Here is an 18,787-nt window from a genome sequence, read left to right as displayed (position 1 = left end):
CATGCTAGCAAGGGTCAAATGGAGGGGAAATAGTAAAGCAACATTTCCTCTGAGGTGATTGTATTGCTCATGCCTTTGTATATCGCTACCAGCACAGAATGGTGGCAGGTTTTCACTGCTGAGGATTAAAACTAATTTAATGTTTCTAAACTAAACATGCCTAGGATGCAAGGTTCAGACCCAAATCGCAGATTTATCAAATTAGGTGTTCAGATACAGTGATTGGAATTTGCTTCAAATGTAAAAAAGCATTCAGATCTAGCTTTTTCAATTGTTCTCATATTTTTAAGCACCGATTTTTGAAAACACTGTGAGGTTGAAAAAGACCCATACTTTAAAAAAAGGCCTCTATTTTATACCTCTTCTTATCTCACTGCTGCTTGCCAAGGCAAAGAATTAGAGATTAAAAGAATGGATTTTAGATACCCAACAAGGATTTTCTGGTCCTGGGAATCTCTGTTTCTGTAAATATTATTTTATAGATGTTCTTTATTTATTTTACAATGCTTGAATAAATATATATAATGTGCATATAAAAATAAATTGCTGAAACCAAACTGTAATAAATATGGATTTTTCAAATATGGAATAAATGAAAAAGCATCATATATCTTGAACTTGAGAATCCTGCATAGTTGGTTTTAATAGTAAAAGTTCCCAAACAAGTATTCAACAGTGAAAAGGAAGAAAAAACTAATGAAAGAACTAAAGAAAGAAAGAGAGAAAGCAAGAAAGAAATGAAAAACACATATGAAATTACTGTAAAACAGGGGGATTCAGTTTTGAAAGAGTAAAGCCATAACAAGAAAATTATGTGGTTGTTTTTGTTTCTTTGATATGTTGGCAAGCTAACACCCTTACAAAAAAGCAGCATGTAGCATTCTTTTTTTCTTTCTTTCTTGACTAAACTTTTTGGGTTTTGTGTGACATAGTAAAACTCAACTGTCCAAAGAGCACATACTTCCCTGATGGTTGGGGTGAATTTCTCTATATTATATTTAGTGCTTCATCATGTGTGAATGTGAGAGAAATTTATACAACTTTATCTAATTAGCACAGCAGACCTTTCAAACACTGTTAAAATTTAATTAGGATTCTTGTTAATTTGGAGTAATCTTAGTTTATTTTTCTCTTACAATTAATTTATAAAAATATTTTCCTTAGCTCTTGGTGTTTATTTCTGCAAAGTTCAGTAGGATTAAGGTTTCAAAAGTAATGCCTTAAGTTACTTAGATGTATGGTTTTGGGTTTTTTAAATAAGATCACTTTATGCTGACAGTTCAGATTAGGTATTTTAAAAAGTAATCATTTGTTTGGCAGCATGCCAATTTTAAGGTTTTGTTATAGATTAGTTTTTCTCTGTCTCAATAAAGAAAAAATAAGTATATTTAAAATTTATACTGCAATTCACTATCATTCTTTTAAAACGAATACATTATACAATAATAATGTGTCTCAGCAATAATCATCTATATCATCTTGAAGGATTGTTCTGATCTTAACATAAACAAGCTGACATTTTTCTGAGAACTGTAAAAATAGAGGGAGTAGTGGTCATAACATCTTGATGAGTTTAGATGGTTCTTTGTTGTTTTTGGGTAGGGTCATTTCACAGGGCATATTTTCACTTTCTGTAAACTTATCTTTTGCTGATTAAAGATTGTCAGTATAAAAGGTAGCTTCAGAAATTACTTTTTTGGTATCAGCAACACAGAATAATTGAAGGGATTATTGTTGCCATTCCTCATGATATGGACTTAAACTCTTGGTTAATTGTGAACACAATAGTCTTTGGACTAAAATGTAGAATTAACATGTTTTTTGTCTATGGTGTCATGTCATCTCTTCCAAAAAAAGTAATATTTTCTACAAATAAGCAACAGGCACATGGCCTGTTGGATCAGGTTACGTCAGTTTATGTTGTGTTACATGATATGACATGCCCTGCAGTGACCTGAGGCAATGTCAGCTTGTGTTACCTCGGTAAGGAAATACTGTTCTTTATTAAGCAAGTGAAGAGTAGGCTAATCATCTCTAGCCATGAGGAATTTCTGTGCTCTCTGTAGGTAAAAGCACTTAATGACAAGCAGTATGTTCTTTTGATTTTCTTTCAGCTACTTCTAGTCAGTCTAAACCCCGTATGAATCGTGTCTTACGATTATGTACTAATTGGCATGTACTTTCAAAATCTAAATTAATATGTACCAGAGTACACACTAAGAGAAATTCCTGTAGTGCTACAAAGACTTGTAGTACTTGGATAGTGGATAGACAATAGCACCTATTTGGTTACGGAAATGAGAGATTTTGCAAAAGGGATATTAAGCAATCTTCTTAGATGGAAATTCTTAGTGTTGGGAGTCTAACTATTTATACTTTTATGCATAGATTGGTCATTATTACTCTTCTACGGTTCTTATAAGGTTCTTGCTTAAATAGTACATTATGAAAATGAGCTCTTGCAACTGCAGAGTATGATAAAACTGAGTCTATAGTGTGACCCTACCCATGACTTTATCAGGATAGGTACTCTCAATAAGTAAGTCTTGAGTTATTGCATTATGGGATATTATCAAAGGAACCCATTGTACTTGGTCATTCAGTGTAATGATCTTTTATATTATTTCCTATTGATACATTCAGCATGTCAATTCACTTTTAAAAGATTTGCACAAAGAAAGTGAACACTATTACACAGGTACAGCTATCTACTGATTTTGCAGTAAATTACTGGTGCGTGGTACAGAATGTAACCTCTTGGTTATATTATGCAGTAAAAGGAATGGGTTAGAGAGGTTTTTATGCAAATTAGTAATGCTCTGTGTTGGAAGCCTAATTGTACTTTTTATTGTTGGACAAGTCAATATGCTTTAATGCACATTTTATAAGCTTCTTGCTAAAATTGTATATGAAAGGGATTAGTTCCCATAGATGAAAAGCATAATCTGAACAATGAGGCCACGTAAGCAGAATGGTTGAAGTACTGATAAAGGATTTGTTAGCTTCAACATAGAATAAGTCTTATTAGTGTTATTAGTCATCACTATTTGACCCACTACAGTTCATTGTACAAGTCACACGTACTCAATGACGGAACGAATATCAGCTACTGTATTCCAGCCAGATGCAATAAATAGGAGAGTGTGAACTACCTTGCCATAAATCAGAAACAACACAAATTACTTTTTCTTTAGTTATTCTTGAATGGAGAAAGCAAAACCAAAATAATTTAAAAAATGAGCTATTTTATACAAACTACTAGGTAGCACATCTTGAAGGAGGCTGGAGGAGAAGTTCAAGGTTCAGGTTTTACTTGCTGTCTCAGTTGATCTAAATCTTCCTACAGGCTCAGCAGTGATCGTTATCACAAATAATAAAATTCAGATGTTTAAGAGCTAGAGTTCAGTTCATCACAGGAAAATCTGAAGAAAATTATCTTCAAAATGAAGGTTTCGCATTAGAAAAAATTTCCGTTGTGTATTTTCTTGGAAATCCCTTTTTTGCTTTTTTAACCTATAACCCTTACACAGCAGCATTTATTTTTTTTTTTTTTCATTTTCTATGGCCATAACAGCAGTGGAGACAAGTACAAGAGTCAACTTTTAAGTAAGGGCTTTTTTTTTCTCATATTCTTTAGCTTCAGATAATTCACTGAAGTATATTAGAATCACTGAATGATGACAGCATACAAAATAGAAACCAATGTAAAGCACAGCTGTAAACATGATGAGGCAGCCGTGGTCTTCAGTTATGTAATTTTTCTTCCTCTTATGCTGGATCATGGAATACTAATGGAAAGGTGAACAGATTCTTAAACTTTATCTGGTCAATTAAAACAATGCCTAAGAAAATAAATTTTTATATTAATATTTCTAGTTAATCCAGACTACAGATTGTATACATGCTTCTTTCTCTGCAATACATTTATTAATTTCTACTCTTCCCTGTGTAACCTAAGAAAAAGTTTCTTGATATTCTGTCAATATCAAGTATACTGTTTGGAAGGGCTTTTCCTTTAAATTATGCTAACCAATCTCTCCCAGCACTTCAGTGTGTTCACTGTATCTGTCAGGAATATATTTCTCACATAACAGTAAGTGTAGATGCTCATTTTAGATCAAAAGAACACCTGTCCTACTTCTAAGGATGCAGTTACTCAGCATTTACAGGTTCATAAGTAATATATCTGCACATTTGGTCTCTGTCTCTTGGAAAGAGCCCTATCTATGAGCCACTAGTACAAATGAATGTTTGCCATCAAATTGTTTATTCATTTCCTTGTTTAAAGAGGTGTCTAGATAGACAAGCATCCTTCTATCTTGTGCCCTCTTTCTTATTTTCTTATGCTAGCCTTTCCTTTTTTTTTTTTTTTTAATATATATATGTTTATTAACTTATACTTTCTGGCTTATTTTAAATCTTATTCCAGATTTCCAAAGAAAACCTAATTTTCACAGAATCATGGAGTCAACTGATTGGGAAGGACCATCAAGTCCAGCTCCTGGCCCTGCACAGGACAACCTCAAGAGTCACACCATGTGCCTGGGAGTATTGTCCAAACACTTCTTGAGCCCTGTCAGGCTGGTGCTGTGACCACTGCCCTGGGAGCCTGTTCCAGTGCCCAACCACCCTCTGGGTGAGAAACCTTTTTAAAAATACCACCTAATCCTCCTCTGACACAACTTCAGCCCTTTCCCTCAGGTCCTTTCACTGGGCACCAAAGAGAAGAGATTGGTGTCTGCCCCTCTATTTGTGCTTTTTTATTTTCTCCTGCTAGTCTTTCTTCTCTTTTTAAAATTTATTACTTTATTTATTGTCTGTACTTTTTGTGTTTGTTTAGCTCCTGTTATATATTTCCAAAGAAAACCTACTTTTCTCTGAGTCTTAACAGACTCACACTCATATAGTCTTAGTTCTGCTTACAATGAAAGGCACATGGTGGTTATTTTGATAATGAAATTTAGAGTTCAAGCATTTCAGAGCAGCAATTGTACTATGTTGTGCAATATGAAATTTTTGCAAAGCAGAGGATAAGATAATATCAAATTCATGGAGAAATTGAAGACATTCTCCACTTTTTAAAAAAATATATATAGAAGTCAGAAAAGCAGATATTTATGGGAATGAGATAGAGGAAGACAAAGGTGAAGATCAGTGGAGCTTGCTTAAGCCTTGTGCCTCTTCCTCATAGTGCAAGCAATCATTCATTTTATCTTACTTCAGCAGTTTAAAAGGCAGGCATCCAGGTTAAACAAATAATCTAGGTATCCCTAGAGGCAATAGGAAGAGTTAGGCTCTTCCATAGTGAATTTACTAATTATTGAAGCTGGAATAATTGTTTCAATATTTTATAGCATGCTAAATGTTATGGGTCTAGAAATAGTGCCCAAAGGTGCCTCAGCACTGTTTAACTAGGCTCAGTTTTTAGTGTTAACCATTATGTTTACTTATCTGTAGCTTATATATATATATATCATACAAGTAATAATCATTTTATTTACTACTTCTGTGCCTAAGGTGATTGACAAAGCCTTTTGCTCTTTTTTTTTTTCCAAACAAATACTGTTTTCTATGGTTTTGTTTTGCTTTCCCCAGTTTTTAGTTGAAAGTTGCATTTTCAAAAAAGAGCTTTTATCTGAAACTAGTTTATTTTTCTGATAACAGAAAGAAAAGCCTTATAGAACAAACTGTCTATGTTGGTGTTGAGATTATTAATTTTTTGAATGTGCAGAACTTTAGCCAGATTTGTGAGGAAGAAGTCTCCCATTACAGAGCACACTATTTACCACATGACAGAGAAACAGCTAGGAAGCTAGCAGGTTCCTCCACTCCTATGATGTCTGTATCTATCATAGTCTCTAGAGATGGTGATATGAGGTCTTCCTTTGGTTCTCCTCCCTTACACAGTTTTAAAAAACCTGCTTTGATGGCTTTGCCTTTAGTGAAAGGTCAGTGATTGTGCCCTTGTTTGACATAATTGATGGTGTAGTTAATTAGAATTATACTGTACTTAGAATAGCCTGTGCTTCTAAGATCTGTAGTGAAAGAGCTACCTCCTGCAGAGTTTCTGAGATCTGAAGAATGGCAGCTTCCTCAAGCACTGTTTACAAGCTTCTTTAGCATGATTGTAGCATCTACAATCTATAGCAGAAAGACTCCCTCCTGTGGATCTAATAAAATCCACAGAAGAAGTGCTGTAGATTTCCTGAATCCTCATTTGCCTGAAAGAATTTAATGTGGTTGCAGAAATCTTTAGGTGTGATGCCATTAAATTCCATCATGTTCTAGGTCTACAAACATGGGTCCATGTTTTCATTGTGTTCCTTCACTTTTAAGATGGTATAACTTTTATGGCATAGTGATAACACCAAAAACCTCAAGATTTGGTAATCTGATTAATGCACATACCAACTGATATCTTTAAATACCCCTGTGCAGTCTAAGCAGAAGAAACAGGATGTTTCCTGAAACTGTATTTTTCAGTAACCACTGCTGAAAGAACCCTAGTATTAACTCTAAAAGGATCTGGCTAGAGCCCTTTACATTATAAAAGGCATTGATATTATTACAGAAACATCAAATTCATATATAGAATGTATCAGTTCACCCCTTTCACCCCCACCTCCATTTTGCTACATTTGTTTGCAAACCCAAATTTTAGTGTATAAAAAAAATTAACAAATGCCTAACCTATTCCCAAGCCCCCTGAACCAAAATGGTTTTGGAATTCAGAGATTTGGATTCAGAAAATATGTCTAAGCTAAAATTAGAGGAGGTAACTTATCAATTGTTTTTTCTAATATATAATGGAAGATAAAAAATAATCCAAAGAACCATTTTATATCATAGCATTTTTTGTTTATGTCTTCTGTGAAAAGAATATAGATTTTAGATTATGCTAGTATTTACTGTGGCTGATAGGACAATAACTGATAACAGACTTTAAAATAAAATTACAGTATCTTCTGGTATGTATAAAATTCATTACTATCTATTGTAGCTTCAATACCATTTTAACTTCAGAATCACAGATATCTTCATGCATAAAATGCATTAATTTAGGAATGAAAAAAATACAGCAGAAAGGAGAGTCTACTTTCAGATCTTTCCTTTTGAGCAGGCTGCTTATTTAACCCAGTACAAGAAGCTAGTGTGGGTTTCATTGTCTTGATTTAAAAAAAAAAAAAAACAAGAGTTAATCAAAGAATAATGGATAGGATGTCTTCATCTGACAACATCTGTTGATCTGAAACAGGAGAATAGCCAGTATGACAGTGAAGGTGTTCTCTACTTTTTTTCCCAAGCTGAAAAAATGGGGCATAGAGCTGTACAACCCATAGCAATGTGCATGTCTTTATAAGATGTTGTTCACCAGAGACCTGTCAACAGACTGAGCCATATTGGTTCTGGCAGTCTTTCTATTGGGACAATATTTGCCTTGAAGTACTATCTTTTCTCTTTTTCAATGTCAGCCTGAAGGCTCTTAGACAGCATATGTTCATTTCATGTCTTAGAGATATTGCTTCTGGTATTGCAAATGCATTACCACATTGAGCTTTTTTTTTGTAAAACAGATGGTACATATTAAGGTCTCTGTTTCTTAGACAATTTCTGCAACAATTGCACTGCATTCTTCACATTGACAAAAACATCAGCAACATGCAGTGAGGCACTAGATTATGTCAGAATGGTAAATGAAAGCCCATAACAGGAAGAGTTACAAAGGTGAATCAGTCCCCTCAGAGAAATGGGGAAGGGTGTTACATTTGGTAGGCATTCACTTAAAAATTAGTGCCTTGATCCTGTAAAGTGATTTGTTTGGGTGTAATTTAGCTTGCAAGGAGTGTTGCTGATAGTGTAGGCCCCACATTTGGAATAGATTTTTTTCTTGTAAGCCTGGGTTCTAAGACATGGTGAAGAATGCAAAGATTTGAGAATGAGGCAAGCACAAGGGACAAGCCATAAAGCAGTCACTGAAGGGTTGTAAGAACAACAGTGAAGCAGAGGTTCATGGGCTGTGACACAGAACTGGGCCAAATTAGAAGACCATCTAAGAGAGTCTGTCAAAAATCTGTGTGCACAGTGAACAGGCAATGAACAAGGAGAAAAATAGTCACAGTTTCCTGGAGAGAGTGTTGATGGTGCTCTGTGGTAACATGAAGGTGCCTTTAGGCAATACTAGGGAGATTGGTCCAACTACAATTGCCATAAAATAGAAAGGGAGTGGTAAATTGGCATCAATAGCTTACTTTTGTGGCACTGTGTCTTTGCTGCAGCAGCATCAGCCTTTTTGAAAGGGCTCTATCTTAGTGACGTTAATGTAAACTGGATTTCTTTGTCGCCATTACAAGCATCAGATCAAATACAGAAGAGTGCAAAGTGGGACCAGAAGTGAGTTAGTTGGCACAACTGGATGTCAAGACACACTCAGAAAATTCTGAGTTTGCCCTATTGTCATCGTTTCTACTGCTAGAAGGACTGCTGAAAACACAGGACTGCTTTGCCATATTCCTACCCCATAAAGAATACAAATATTGGTCCTTCCCATAAACAGATCATGTTAATTTGAATTCTACATGACTTTCTTCTGAGTGCAAGATTTGAAGAACATGAGATCAAACAAAAGAGATGGAAAACAACATTTGAGCAATAGATTCCAGAGGGACACCAGTGTAGTGGGTGTGTAGTGCGAGGGCTGCCTATACATGTACATACCTTGAGAAAATAACCAAAGTTTCAGAAGTAATTGGTCCCCCCCATTCAATTTGAAAATGCAGCTTATTTTAATAACTCATGACAAAGTCATGCCATAGTGTGTCAAGAGAGCAGAACCTTACAAACCAGTGTTGTTTTGCACATTACTTTTTACAGGAGCAACAGGTCATCTTGAATTATGGCAGATGGTGAGGAATGGTGAGGCCCATTTTCCTAGCTGTAGAGGTGTTCTGAGGCTGCATTTGCTGACTATGCTGACTATAAATATTTCAGAAGGTCAGGATTTAGGCAAGAAAGCTTTACATTTACTTCTATAAAGTGGTAACATTAATTGTGGCTTGTAAAAAATTGTACATGAATTTAGGTTGGTATATCCAGTGTTACTTTGAACTGTCCAATAAGTGTATCTCAGGAATTTACTGTTTTTTCTACCTCAGCAGCCCCTACTCTCTTTCTTGTTCCTTTTTCCTATGCTCATCCAGTCATGGGATCATTCTGTCTGTGTTGCACTTAAATGGGGCTCCAGGTTTCAAACTTGGTGCTTTCTTATTGTGAAATTTTTACCATTACATATAAAGCATTAAAGTCATCGGTTTTAATCAGAACACTCCAAATGAAAAGTGTGGCTAAGTCCTAAAAAGAAGATGGACAAACTCAAATGACTGTACATTGTATTAAACAAATAAATAAATAAAAGAGTTCAAGGCATAGTTAAAAAGCCCCTATATTTCTAAGAGGCTAGAATCATATGATTATATCATATGAGCATATAATATATAATAATATATAATTATTATATAATAAACACAATCACCATTATCATAATTATTATTAATAATTATATTATTGTTATTATTATTAAATATATAATGATATAATATGACCATAGTCTGCTCTTGCAGAAATATTAACTTGTGCTCTTGGTTTTGCTGAGAATAGCTGAGTCCACTGAAGGAGGGAGTAAGATAGATGATATTTTGCCTCTTCTTTCCCTTGGGGCATCCTTTCTACCTAAATAGGCAAGGTCAAAATTTTGACCTTTGTCATATATTATCAGACTGAATGACTTACTCAATTCAGTGTTAAAGGCATTTGGAAACTATTAATTATTCTGGTGGCCCAGATTGAAATAGCTTAAAATTGTCTGACTTTAAAAGGTATCCTACACCACCAAGTATTCTGGAGACTTTTAGGTTTTTTTTCCTTGAAAACTAATTAAAAGTCCTATTCACAGACTTAAAACACATCTTCAAATTCTTCTGAGTGTGATCTGAATAAAGATCATAAATATAGATTCCTGAATCTAGACAGAGCCTGAAACAGAAGCTCTGATGGTTCCCAGTAATTACATGGAAATCTAAGTATCATCTTTAAGCTCCAGAGAGAACTTCTAAAAGACAGCATGTCTTCTTGCAAAGTGGCATGGAGTGGCATGAGCTCCAACAAACTGCTGAACAAATGAAAATATTTTAATTGCTAAAAAATATTATTATTCACACCAAAATATAATCTGATGGGCACAGAGAACAAAATCCAGGTACACATTTGCCTTAGTGGGTAGTAGGTTTTGACATTTAATACAGGGTTTGCAAGGATTTTTAGTTTATTAGGACAGATGAATTTCCCTGAACTTATTGTGTTCCATTAATGATGGCACCTTGTTTTCCTACTTTGTATGCCCATTAGGGAAATGCATAATTCATTCTAGAGATGTGCATGAAGTGAGGTTTTTGTGTTTGTGATCAGCTTTTACAAACAAGACAGAAATGACCACTTTATGTAAACAGCTACTGAAGCAGAATGTATATTTAGTTATTCCCACTTAATTCCAGACTTGTTTATTCACTCTGTTATTCAACAGTCCTACAGATCACAAGAAAAACTATACAGCAGATTTAATATTCAGCAAGAAGGGCAGTATACATATTTTTGAGCTGAAAAATAAGAATTATTTTTTATGATGATTCTCTGACTTTTAAAATACATGGAGATTAATAAGAGAAAAAACATCTCTGATGTGGTGGAAATCTCACAAACAGCAATTTAAGGTCAATTTTCCATGGTTAAATTAATAGGCAAGCCATTCTGGCAAATTTCCAGTTTTCACAAATTAAAGATATTTTACTGATAAATCCTTTGTCTTTTAGCAATTCATTGTATTCGCTGTGTTAATATTTTCTGATAATATTGTACAAAATTTATTTTTCTTTCATTGTGCTTCAGCTAAACATGGGCATGAAGTGAATTCTTGTGAAAAGAAAACAAAGGATATATTTTTTGAAACCAAAAGAAATTCCTCATATTTCACTTGGCCCTATGAGCAGAAGGTGTGAAGGTAGGGGCTGAAATGCTAGAGACATCAAATACTTTAAAAACCAGCACTTGAGTGTTTAAAAAATAGACTGTCAGCTGAAATGCTTCAATGTGAGAGAGAGAAAGAAGGAGAGGCTCAAAGGTGTTTAAAAGGGCTGCTGGAGAGGCTTGTATCAGGAGCAGTAATAGTGAGAAATTCATCCCTGCTGATGATGGGGAGGGCAGTTTCAGAGACTATTGAGGCGCTGAATGTGCTGGCACTGGAGCTGCAAGTGGTGACACTGGTGGCTGTGGGAGGGGTGCAGGTGACAGCTTTGTTAGCAGCCTTGTGTCTGATGAAGAGAATCTTTCAGACTGTACCCTTCACCTTCATGTTAAAAATAGCATTTGGTAAGCTATTTATGGGGATTTGAGGGATTTTTGTTCTCCTTTGACATACAGGTGGCTGATGACATTAGATTTGGAACTTTTTTTCTGAGCTGGATCATTGCAAAACAAATGAGATGGTCTGAATTTCAATGATGCCTTAGTCTTTGCAACTTTCACAGGCTATAACCTCTTTCCTTCATTTGTGATTGAACTTTGTGAGAAGATAAGCAAGAATGCCTACATTAGATACACCTATAGTAAAGAAAGAGAAGCAAAATAAGAGTTTTGAAGCAGATATTGGACATTACAGACTGCTTCAGTGTAAACTGAAAATTGTTAGCACTCAGATACGCTTGAAGTGTACTTCAAGAAATCTTTCCCTTCCCTTCCCTTCCCTTCCCTTCCCTTCCCTTCCCTTCCCTTCCCTTCCCTTCCCTTCCCTTCCCTTCCCTTCCCTTCCCTTCCCTTCCCTTCCCTTCCCTTCCCTTCCCTTCCGTTCCCTTCCCTTCCCTTCCCTTCCCTTCCCTTCCCTTCCCTTCCCTTCCCTTCCCTTCCCTTCCCTTCCCTTCCCTTCCCTTCCCTCTACAGCAAAGCAAGTGAAAAAATTCTGGTTTATAGATTTTTAGGATTTGGGCATATTTTTATGTTGGATTATTATTAGTAGTAGTAGTAGTAATTATTATAGTGCAATATAATAACATATTAATAAACAATATAATAACACATATTAAACATCTAAACTTGACAGAACTTTTGCTGTAGTGACAGAAATTTGTTCCAATTTATGATACACAACAATTCACTTCAGTACTTTTGCTCCACTTTTCTGGTGTTGTAATTGCTGGGAATGTTGAGGAAGTTTTTTTGACACTAACAGTTGGGGCCTTTTTTTCCTATACACAAAATTTCTTTGAAAAATTAGTCAAAGTATCATCTTCTTAGGACATTTTCCAGAACATTATAAAAGCTAAATCCCAGATCTATTGTTTTAGGGATCAGTATTTTCAATGTATTTGTAATGGTGTCAAAGCAAAATGCCATGACATTTGTTAACAAAATTTAACTGGGCAATTTTTCTATAGCTTTAAATGTGTTTTTCAAAAAAATAAGCAAAGCAAAACTAGGTAGCAAACCTAGTTCCTTACACAGGCTTTCCTCACATTGTTGCCTTTCATATAAATAAATAAAATTATTAATATACTATGTTTTTTAAAACACAGATATGAGGACTTCCCCCTGTGGTTCTCTTTCAGACAGGTTCTGTATTTGTCTAGCAATGCTCCAACATACACATGTGTGACAATGGAGTTTTGAGGGCTGCAGTGAATGGCACCATTTCAGAGGCTTGTTGGCAAACAAAAGTCTGGAGATATTTATAGTTTATAGCATTCCAGCCTTTGAATAAATAGTTGACTAGTCTTTTCAACTCCTGGCTAAACAGCACATGTTAAGATCACTTCCAATGAGGCACAGGTGAGCAGACACACATCTTGGTACACACATCTTGGTCTCATTTCAGTTCTCTACAGAGTCCAAAGAGCTGTTTCTAATTCTTGTCTGAATTTATAGCATTTCTGCTTGGACTTCAGATTGGCTCAGGACTCAAAGCCAACTGAACTCAGAATTGGTAAGGCATCTTATTTTCACTAAAAACTTTTATTTTTTATTTTTTAATTGCTACCACAGTCACTAAGAATTTAAACTTCTGGAATTTTCTGAGCTATTTTTAACAGCGTTTCTCTAGCCTGCTCCCAAAAAACATATGGATACACAGTATATTTAGACTATTCACTGTTTTTATTCTGCATATATTCTTTTTTCTCTTCTTTTTTTTTTTTCATTAATCAATGCTGTATTTTATAGAATACAGGTTGTGATTTGTTTGTTTTTCAACCAAAACGAAGGGTAATGTTTGAGAACATTGTGTTCACTGACATGTAAGAAACTCAGCTGTGTGCAGAGCATGTTTACCAAAATTGACAAGATTACCCACAGTTTCTGAAGTGCATGAGTTTTCTAAGCTGCCTTTACAAGACCAAACCAGAGAAAAGACAAGTGACATTTCTCATTATGGCTACTTTTGGTAGGATGGATATTTGAGGGAGATTTTATATCTATTTTTTGATATCACGGTGTAGGTGCCTAAAAAAAGATAAGAAAATAAAAAAAGTTGCTTTCTGCAACCATTATCATTTTTATTTGGAAATAGATTCAGGTCTCCTGAGAAGGTAGTGCTCATGCCTTCTGGTTACCAAAATCTCACTCACAGCTGTCCCATCTTTGCTCACCTCATTTCTTGTGGTGGATGGAATAAAAATTTTTGAAAGTGAAAAAGAAAATAAACAAATAAACAAAAAAAGACAAGGTAGAAAAAATATTGTAGTTCAGAAAAAATAAAGACAGGGAAAAGATAGTTCATGTTTTTGCTGTTTTTAAATTTAATGCCTTCTGGGGATCATAAGGTTGATCATAGGTAAGAGAAAATACAGAGGACACCATCACTGTACCAGAAAGTTCACTAACAAAAAGGAAAGATAAGATTAAATTATGTTTCTTTGAGAGTATTTTCTGCTTTATTATAATTGTAGCATTTGGGTCTGCACTTTTTTCTTTCTTTGCTGATTGACTTTTTAATCACATTCATGATGAATTTAGAGGAAATAACCAGCAACACCCAAGGCATAATTAACAGTGAATAAAAGCATATCCCACTTTTTCCAAGCTTCCTGTACTACTTCAAATTCTTCCTAATAATTTTGCCTGCCCAGGTCTGCTGCACCCTTGTTTAATTGTTGCTGTTCGGCCTGTCCTTCAGACTGCAGAATCCAATATTTTGCAGTGTCCTTTATCACTCAGAAAACCTCATTATAGTGAATACCAATTTCATACATCCAGTTCAAAACGTTTCTAAGCAAACTACCTAAAAATCCTCATGTAAACATTGTATAAGTTATTCATTAATAGATCCCTGAAGTCCATATCCTCCCATTGCATGTAAAAAAAAAAAAAAAAAAAAGGCACAGCGTGTGTGTCTGGAAGGTGGGGGGAGCACAGATGGGGAGTTTCATCTCAGAAGGTCTGGAGATTGGAAGCTATTTCCAAGCTGTGGCACAGGCCCTTTGGCAGAAAGGCCGGCAGCGTTCTGTGATGGCTGGGGGTGCTGCCAACAGCTCTCACAGGAGAGGTCTTAGAAACAACAGGACTCCTGTCTGCAGATCTTTGCCCATATATATCTGAAGTATCAGCTAAGCAAAATTTATCACAGCTGGTTTACAGAGTGTTTCCAGATTCTCCTCACAGTCATAGAGTTTCTGATATATTTCAAAAAGTGCAACTCCTTGGGAGAAGTATAATACCCCGGATCAAGTCTCTCAGCAGCTTCTGAGCATGTATATTTTGACCCACTTGTATTCAGAAACCCAAGTCCCTGCCGACCCTCTGCACAGACTTCAGGCCTGCCTTTATCTGCTCTTTCTTCAGTGTCAATTCAGTTGTGAACAGGCCTGCAGAAAACTGGAAAGTTACTGAACACAAAGGAAAAGAGGCCAATTACAAGTGACCTGGGGGGAGCAAAGTACGTGTCTGTCTGAAGGGTTATGGTGGAATGGCTGGCATGAGTCAAGGGTAATTTTGAACTAAAACTCTGTCAAAAGGGAAAATTGCGCACCGTGGATATTAACCAAAGAGACACACCTAACTTATTAGAGTGTGTACATATTTATTTTTATTTTATTCAGTTGTAGGAGAGATGAAGCTGAGATTGTAAAGTGTTCGAGGTATAGATCTGGTTCAGAAATCTATCAGAAAGGACCAACGACTCAGAGGTACCTGTGAAAGAAAGCCTTCGAGTTTTAAATCATATACAGTCAATACACTGAAAATTGAAAGAAAAAAAGGCAAAAAAGAAGAAACAATAGCTTTAAAAAAAAAAATGCACCACCTGCCAAGGCATATTTCAAAGCATTATTAAGTGAAAATCAAAGTGTATATAAGCCATACGTGGCCAGTTGTGATTACTGATTTTTCAGTCAGTAATTTAGAACATTAAAACTTTGAATATTTTCAAAACTTCGTGAATATGTGATCTCACAGTCCTATTTAAGACTCTATATATTGTATATTATTGCCACATCATTTTGTGGATCTTTCTGATTTGATAAAGGAGAAAAAAAAAAAAGGCTATTCAGCCTTTGAAAGCTGGTAGATTATTGGATCAGTAACTATACTACAGTGACACATAATAATTGTGATGTTACTTCCTCACAAGACTTTTCCATATTTGCAAAGCCATCTCAGGGGGCCAGGCATTTGGTGCCAGGTTTCCTAACCACATTCTTTCCTACCACCCCAGTGAGGGAGGAATTTTGTACGTTTTGGTCCCTTTGCTCAACACTTTCTTCATGTCAGATATCTCAGTGGGTGCTCTGCACTCCTAATTCCAAAGTAGCCATGAACATTTTGAAGGTCTCAGTGAATATATGTTAATGGAATAAAAGATAGTTTTTTCCGTAGTTCCTGAGGGTCCTATTGGCAAGATATGGGTCTAATTTCAAAATATTTCTGTTTTCACACTGGATGGCAGAATGTCAAAATGAGCAAGCAAAAATCTGCTTCTGGAGATTTGTTGTGGATTTGGCCAGACCTCAGCCTGGCCTCTGTAGCATTCCTTCCAGTGCAGTATTCCCAACACAGGTCAAGCAATAGTTTTCCTGTCCCCAAACTGTGTTCTGCTGGCAGCCAGTCATTGCTGAATTGACCATAAGACAACTGCACGTCCAGACTTCTTTGGAACCATCAGGGAAAGAAAGAGAGGAAGAGAGAGAAAGGAGACAAAAACAGAAAGAGGGAAATAGTCTTCAGTGTGATTTTTTTTCTTTTTTGAAGTCTTTATCCTTTTTATGTAATTTGATATAATTTGAAATGACTAACAAAGACGGATAATTGTAGGGGTAAAACCTACCCTTAAAGAAAAGAACTTTGATAGGTGAAGGGTAGAATCCTATATCCAGCTGTGTTGTCGAAATTGATATTAGTTTAATAAGGTGTAAACTGTTCTAGAAAAATGTAATTGTCCTGCATTACAAGGGTACTCCTTTAACTGCACAGTTTATTCAAACGTGTAATCTAAATAATTGAGTACCTATGCATACAATAGAACATTGCTTCATATGCAAACACTATTAAATAGACAGTTATATCCAAACAGATGGGTAACAAAGATGCCTGAATATAATTGGTTTGCTTTTGATTATTTCACAGATACAAATTTGCTTAAAAAATAAGTCTAGACAAGGTAGGGTTTGTTGTCAGACAAAACTCAGTGTGGGAAAGGGAAGCTGAGGGATTTATGAGGCACTTAGGGGGACTGTTTTTTAATCTACTTCTCACCTTGCTGTTTAATAAGGTTAATATGAGAAAAGAAGCAGAGAAGCAGACTTATATCTGACCCACTATTTATTTATTGCTTTGAAGGGGATACAAAAATGTTATCAGTCTTATAATAAAGTTTTGCCATATAAGTGTGCATGTGGATACAAACATCTACATGACTGCAGACTGCATTGTAAATATTTAACAAAAGAGATTAAAATTGGAAAATAGTAATAGGGCAACCATAGTTTGAAAACCTCTTGGTACCTTGAAAAGCACTTGAAAGTTTCAGACTCTGGTATTAGGGGCAATTGTGGAATTTCTCTGGAAACTTCACTCTAGAAAAGCCCTATTGAAGTCAGCAGAGCTGTGTGTGAGCACATGAGAAAGTCTGTGCTACAAGTAGAATTCAAATGGTATCAGAATCTGCAGGTAGATATGGACCTCTTGACATCCATCTCTGAAGTCTATGACTGTAAAATTTCATGGACCGCACTAAATTCTGGTCAGGCCTACTTTACTGTTTCTTAGACAAAGTCTTAGGAGAAGACTCCGACCAGTCAAATAAACAACATTGAGAGACCATAGTGAAATTTCTACCCTACAATTTTTTACTGTTTCAGAGTTACGCTGTGTATGATTATATCTGTGAAATTACATACATACATATGTGTATCCATATGTATAATATATAGATGTATATATTATGAAAATATATCATGCGTAAACTCAACACAGTTCCCTAATATTCAAGGAAAAATAAAGAGATTTTGCTTAAGATTAATCTGAGACACTTTATTGGTGTCAGAAGAGGTTGACTATTAATCCCCAAATGATTGGCCACTGTCTCTAGAAGTCATCTTGAGACAGAATTTAGACTGCCTTCACTGGTGCCTAATTTACCTATTACTAATGTAATGTTTTAGTTCAAGTGAGAATGAGCAATTCAGACTACTTCGCATGTAGGGCTATTATACTCTTGTTCCCTAAAGTGAAAGAAGGGAAGTAATGCCAATGCCTAATTTAGGCACCTATGCTATGTGATTTGAATACAGCCTTTAATCACTTACCAATAATTTGCATGTACTGCCATTGTGGTCAAACGTCCAGATGATATTCTATTAATAATTCCTTTTGTATCTCATATTAGTTATAATAAAAATAAGTCAAAAATAGCCTTAGGAAATCTTTTACAATTTGTCATTCCTTCCCTCCCCCACCCCCCGCCCCCCCTCCTTTATCTGCTTTCTTTTTAATTCAGAAAAACTCTAGGTCTGGGGTTAAAAAAAAAAAACAAACTCTTTTAGCAAATGGAAATAAAGCATTTCCACAGAATGCTGCCAACTTTGTAATAAGATTTAGTAGCTTTCCTGAGAGTACTTGCACTTCTAATAGTAATTTTCTTTAAGTGTTCCGCTTTAGAAAATGTCTTCTTTGTTACTGAAGTTTCCATATGTACATATGGACTTTTTTCTTGAAAATATTCCTGGGATTTTATTACCATTAATCATTTCTGAGGGTGTATATAATTTATCGCACAAACCATCAGAATTCCCACAGGGTAAATTACTCTAGAGGTCTCTGTGCCCTCATACTGTATCAAATTGACCTGCTTCTTGTTTGCCATTTTTGTGTACTACATTGCTTATTTAACAAGAAACAGAATGATTGTGATTCTGAGAAGGTCCTTTGATAGTAGTTTTGACACTCTGCCTGAATAATGACCCTCATTATGGAGCCCATGACAGGCTCTGAAAGTACTGATTTATGAATACATCACAGGTTCAGCATTAGAGCTCCCCCTACTCACTCCTGATATAGGAGGAGATATAGATACAGTCTTCAAAAAGGGTGAAGATGAGATAATTGCATGATTATGACCATTTAAGTAATCACTTTTTCTGATTTAACAAAGCACTGTCAGTTAATTTCGATTGTCTCACAAGTTATTAGAAGCCTTTAACAAAATTTTTGTTAGGAAAATCTATTTCTTGTAGAGTTGTCAGCCATATCTTAAAGG

General features: G+C 35.4%; 1 protein-coding gene across 1 annotated transcript in view; it reads left to right on the top strand.

Moving 5' to 3' along the window:
• Positions 1 to 18,787, top strand: part of LOC110478548 (uncharacterized) — a 260,944-nt gene that overhangs the window by 131,604 nt on the left and 110,553 nt on the right. The window contains exon 9 of the mRNA XM_085568641.1: positions 4,430 to 4,636. Coding sequence (XP_085424767.1) covers positions 4,430 to 4,593 — 164 coding nt within the window. The 3' untranslated portion in view covers positions 4,594 to 4,636. The remainder of the gene's footprint in view (positions 1 to 4,429; positions 4,637 to 18,787) is intronic.

The sequence above is a fragment of the Lonchura striata genome, chromosome 1A, assembly GCF_050655825.1.
Source record: "Lonchura striata isolate lonStrDom1 chromosome 1A, ASM5065582v1, whole genome shotgun sequence".
In the NCBI taxonomy this organism is placed as follows: Eukaryota; Metazoa; Chordata; class Aves; order Passeriformes; family Estrildidae; genus Lonchura; species Lonchura striata.
The sequence above is the reverse complement of the archived record's forward strand: the minus strand, read 5'-3'. Positions and strand labels throughout refer to the sequence as shown.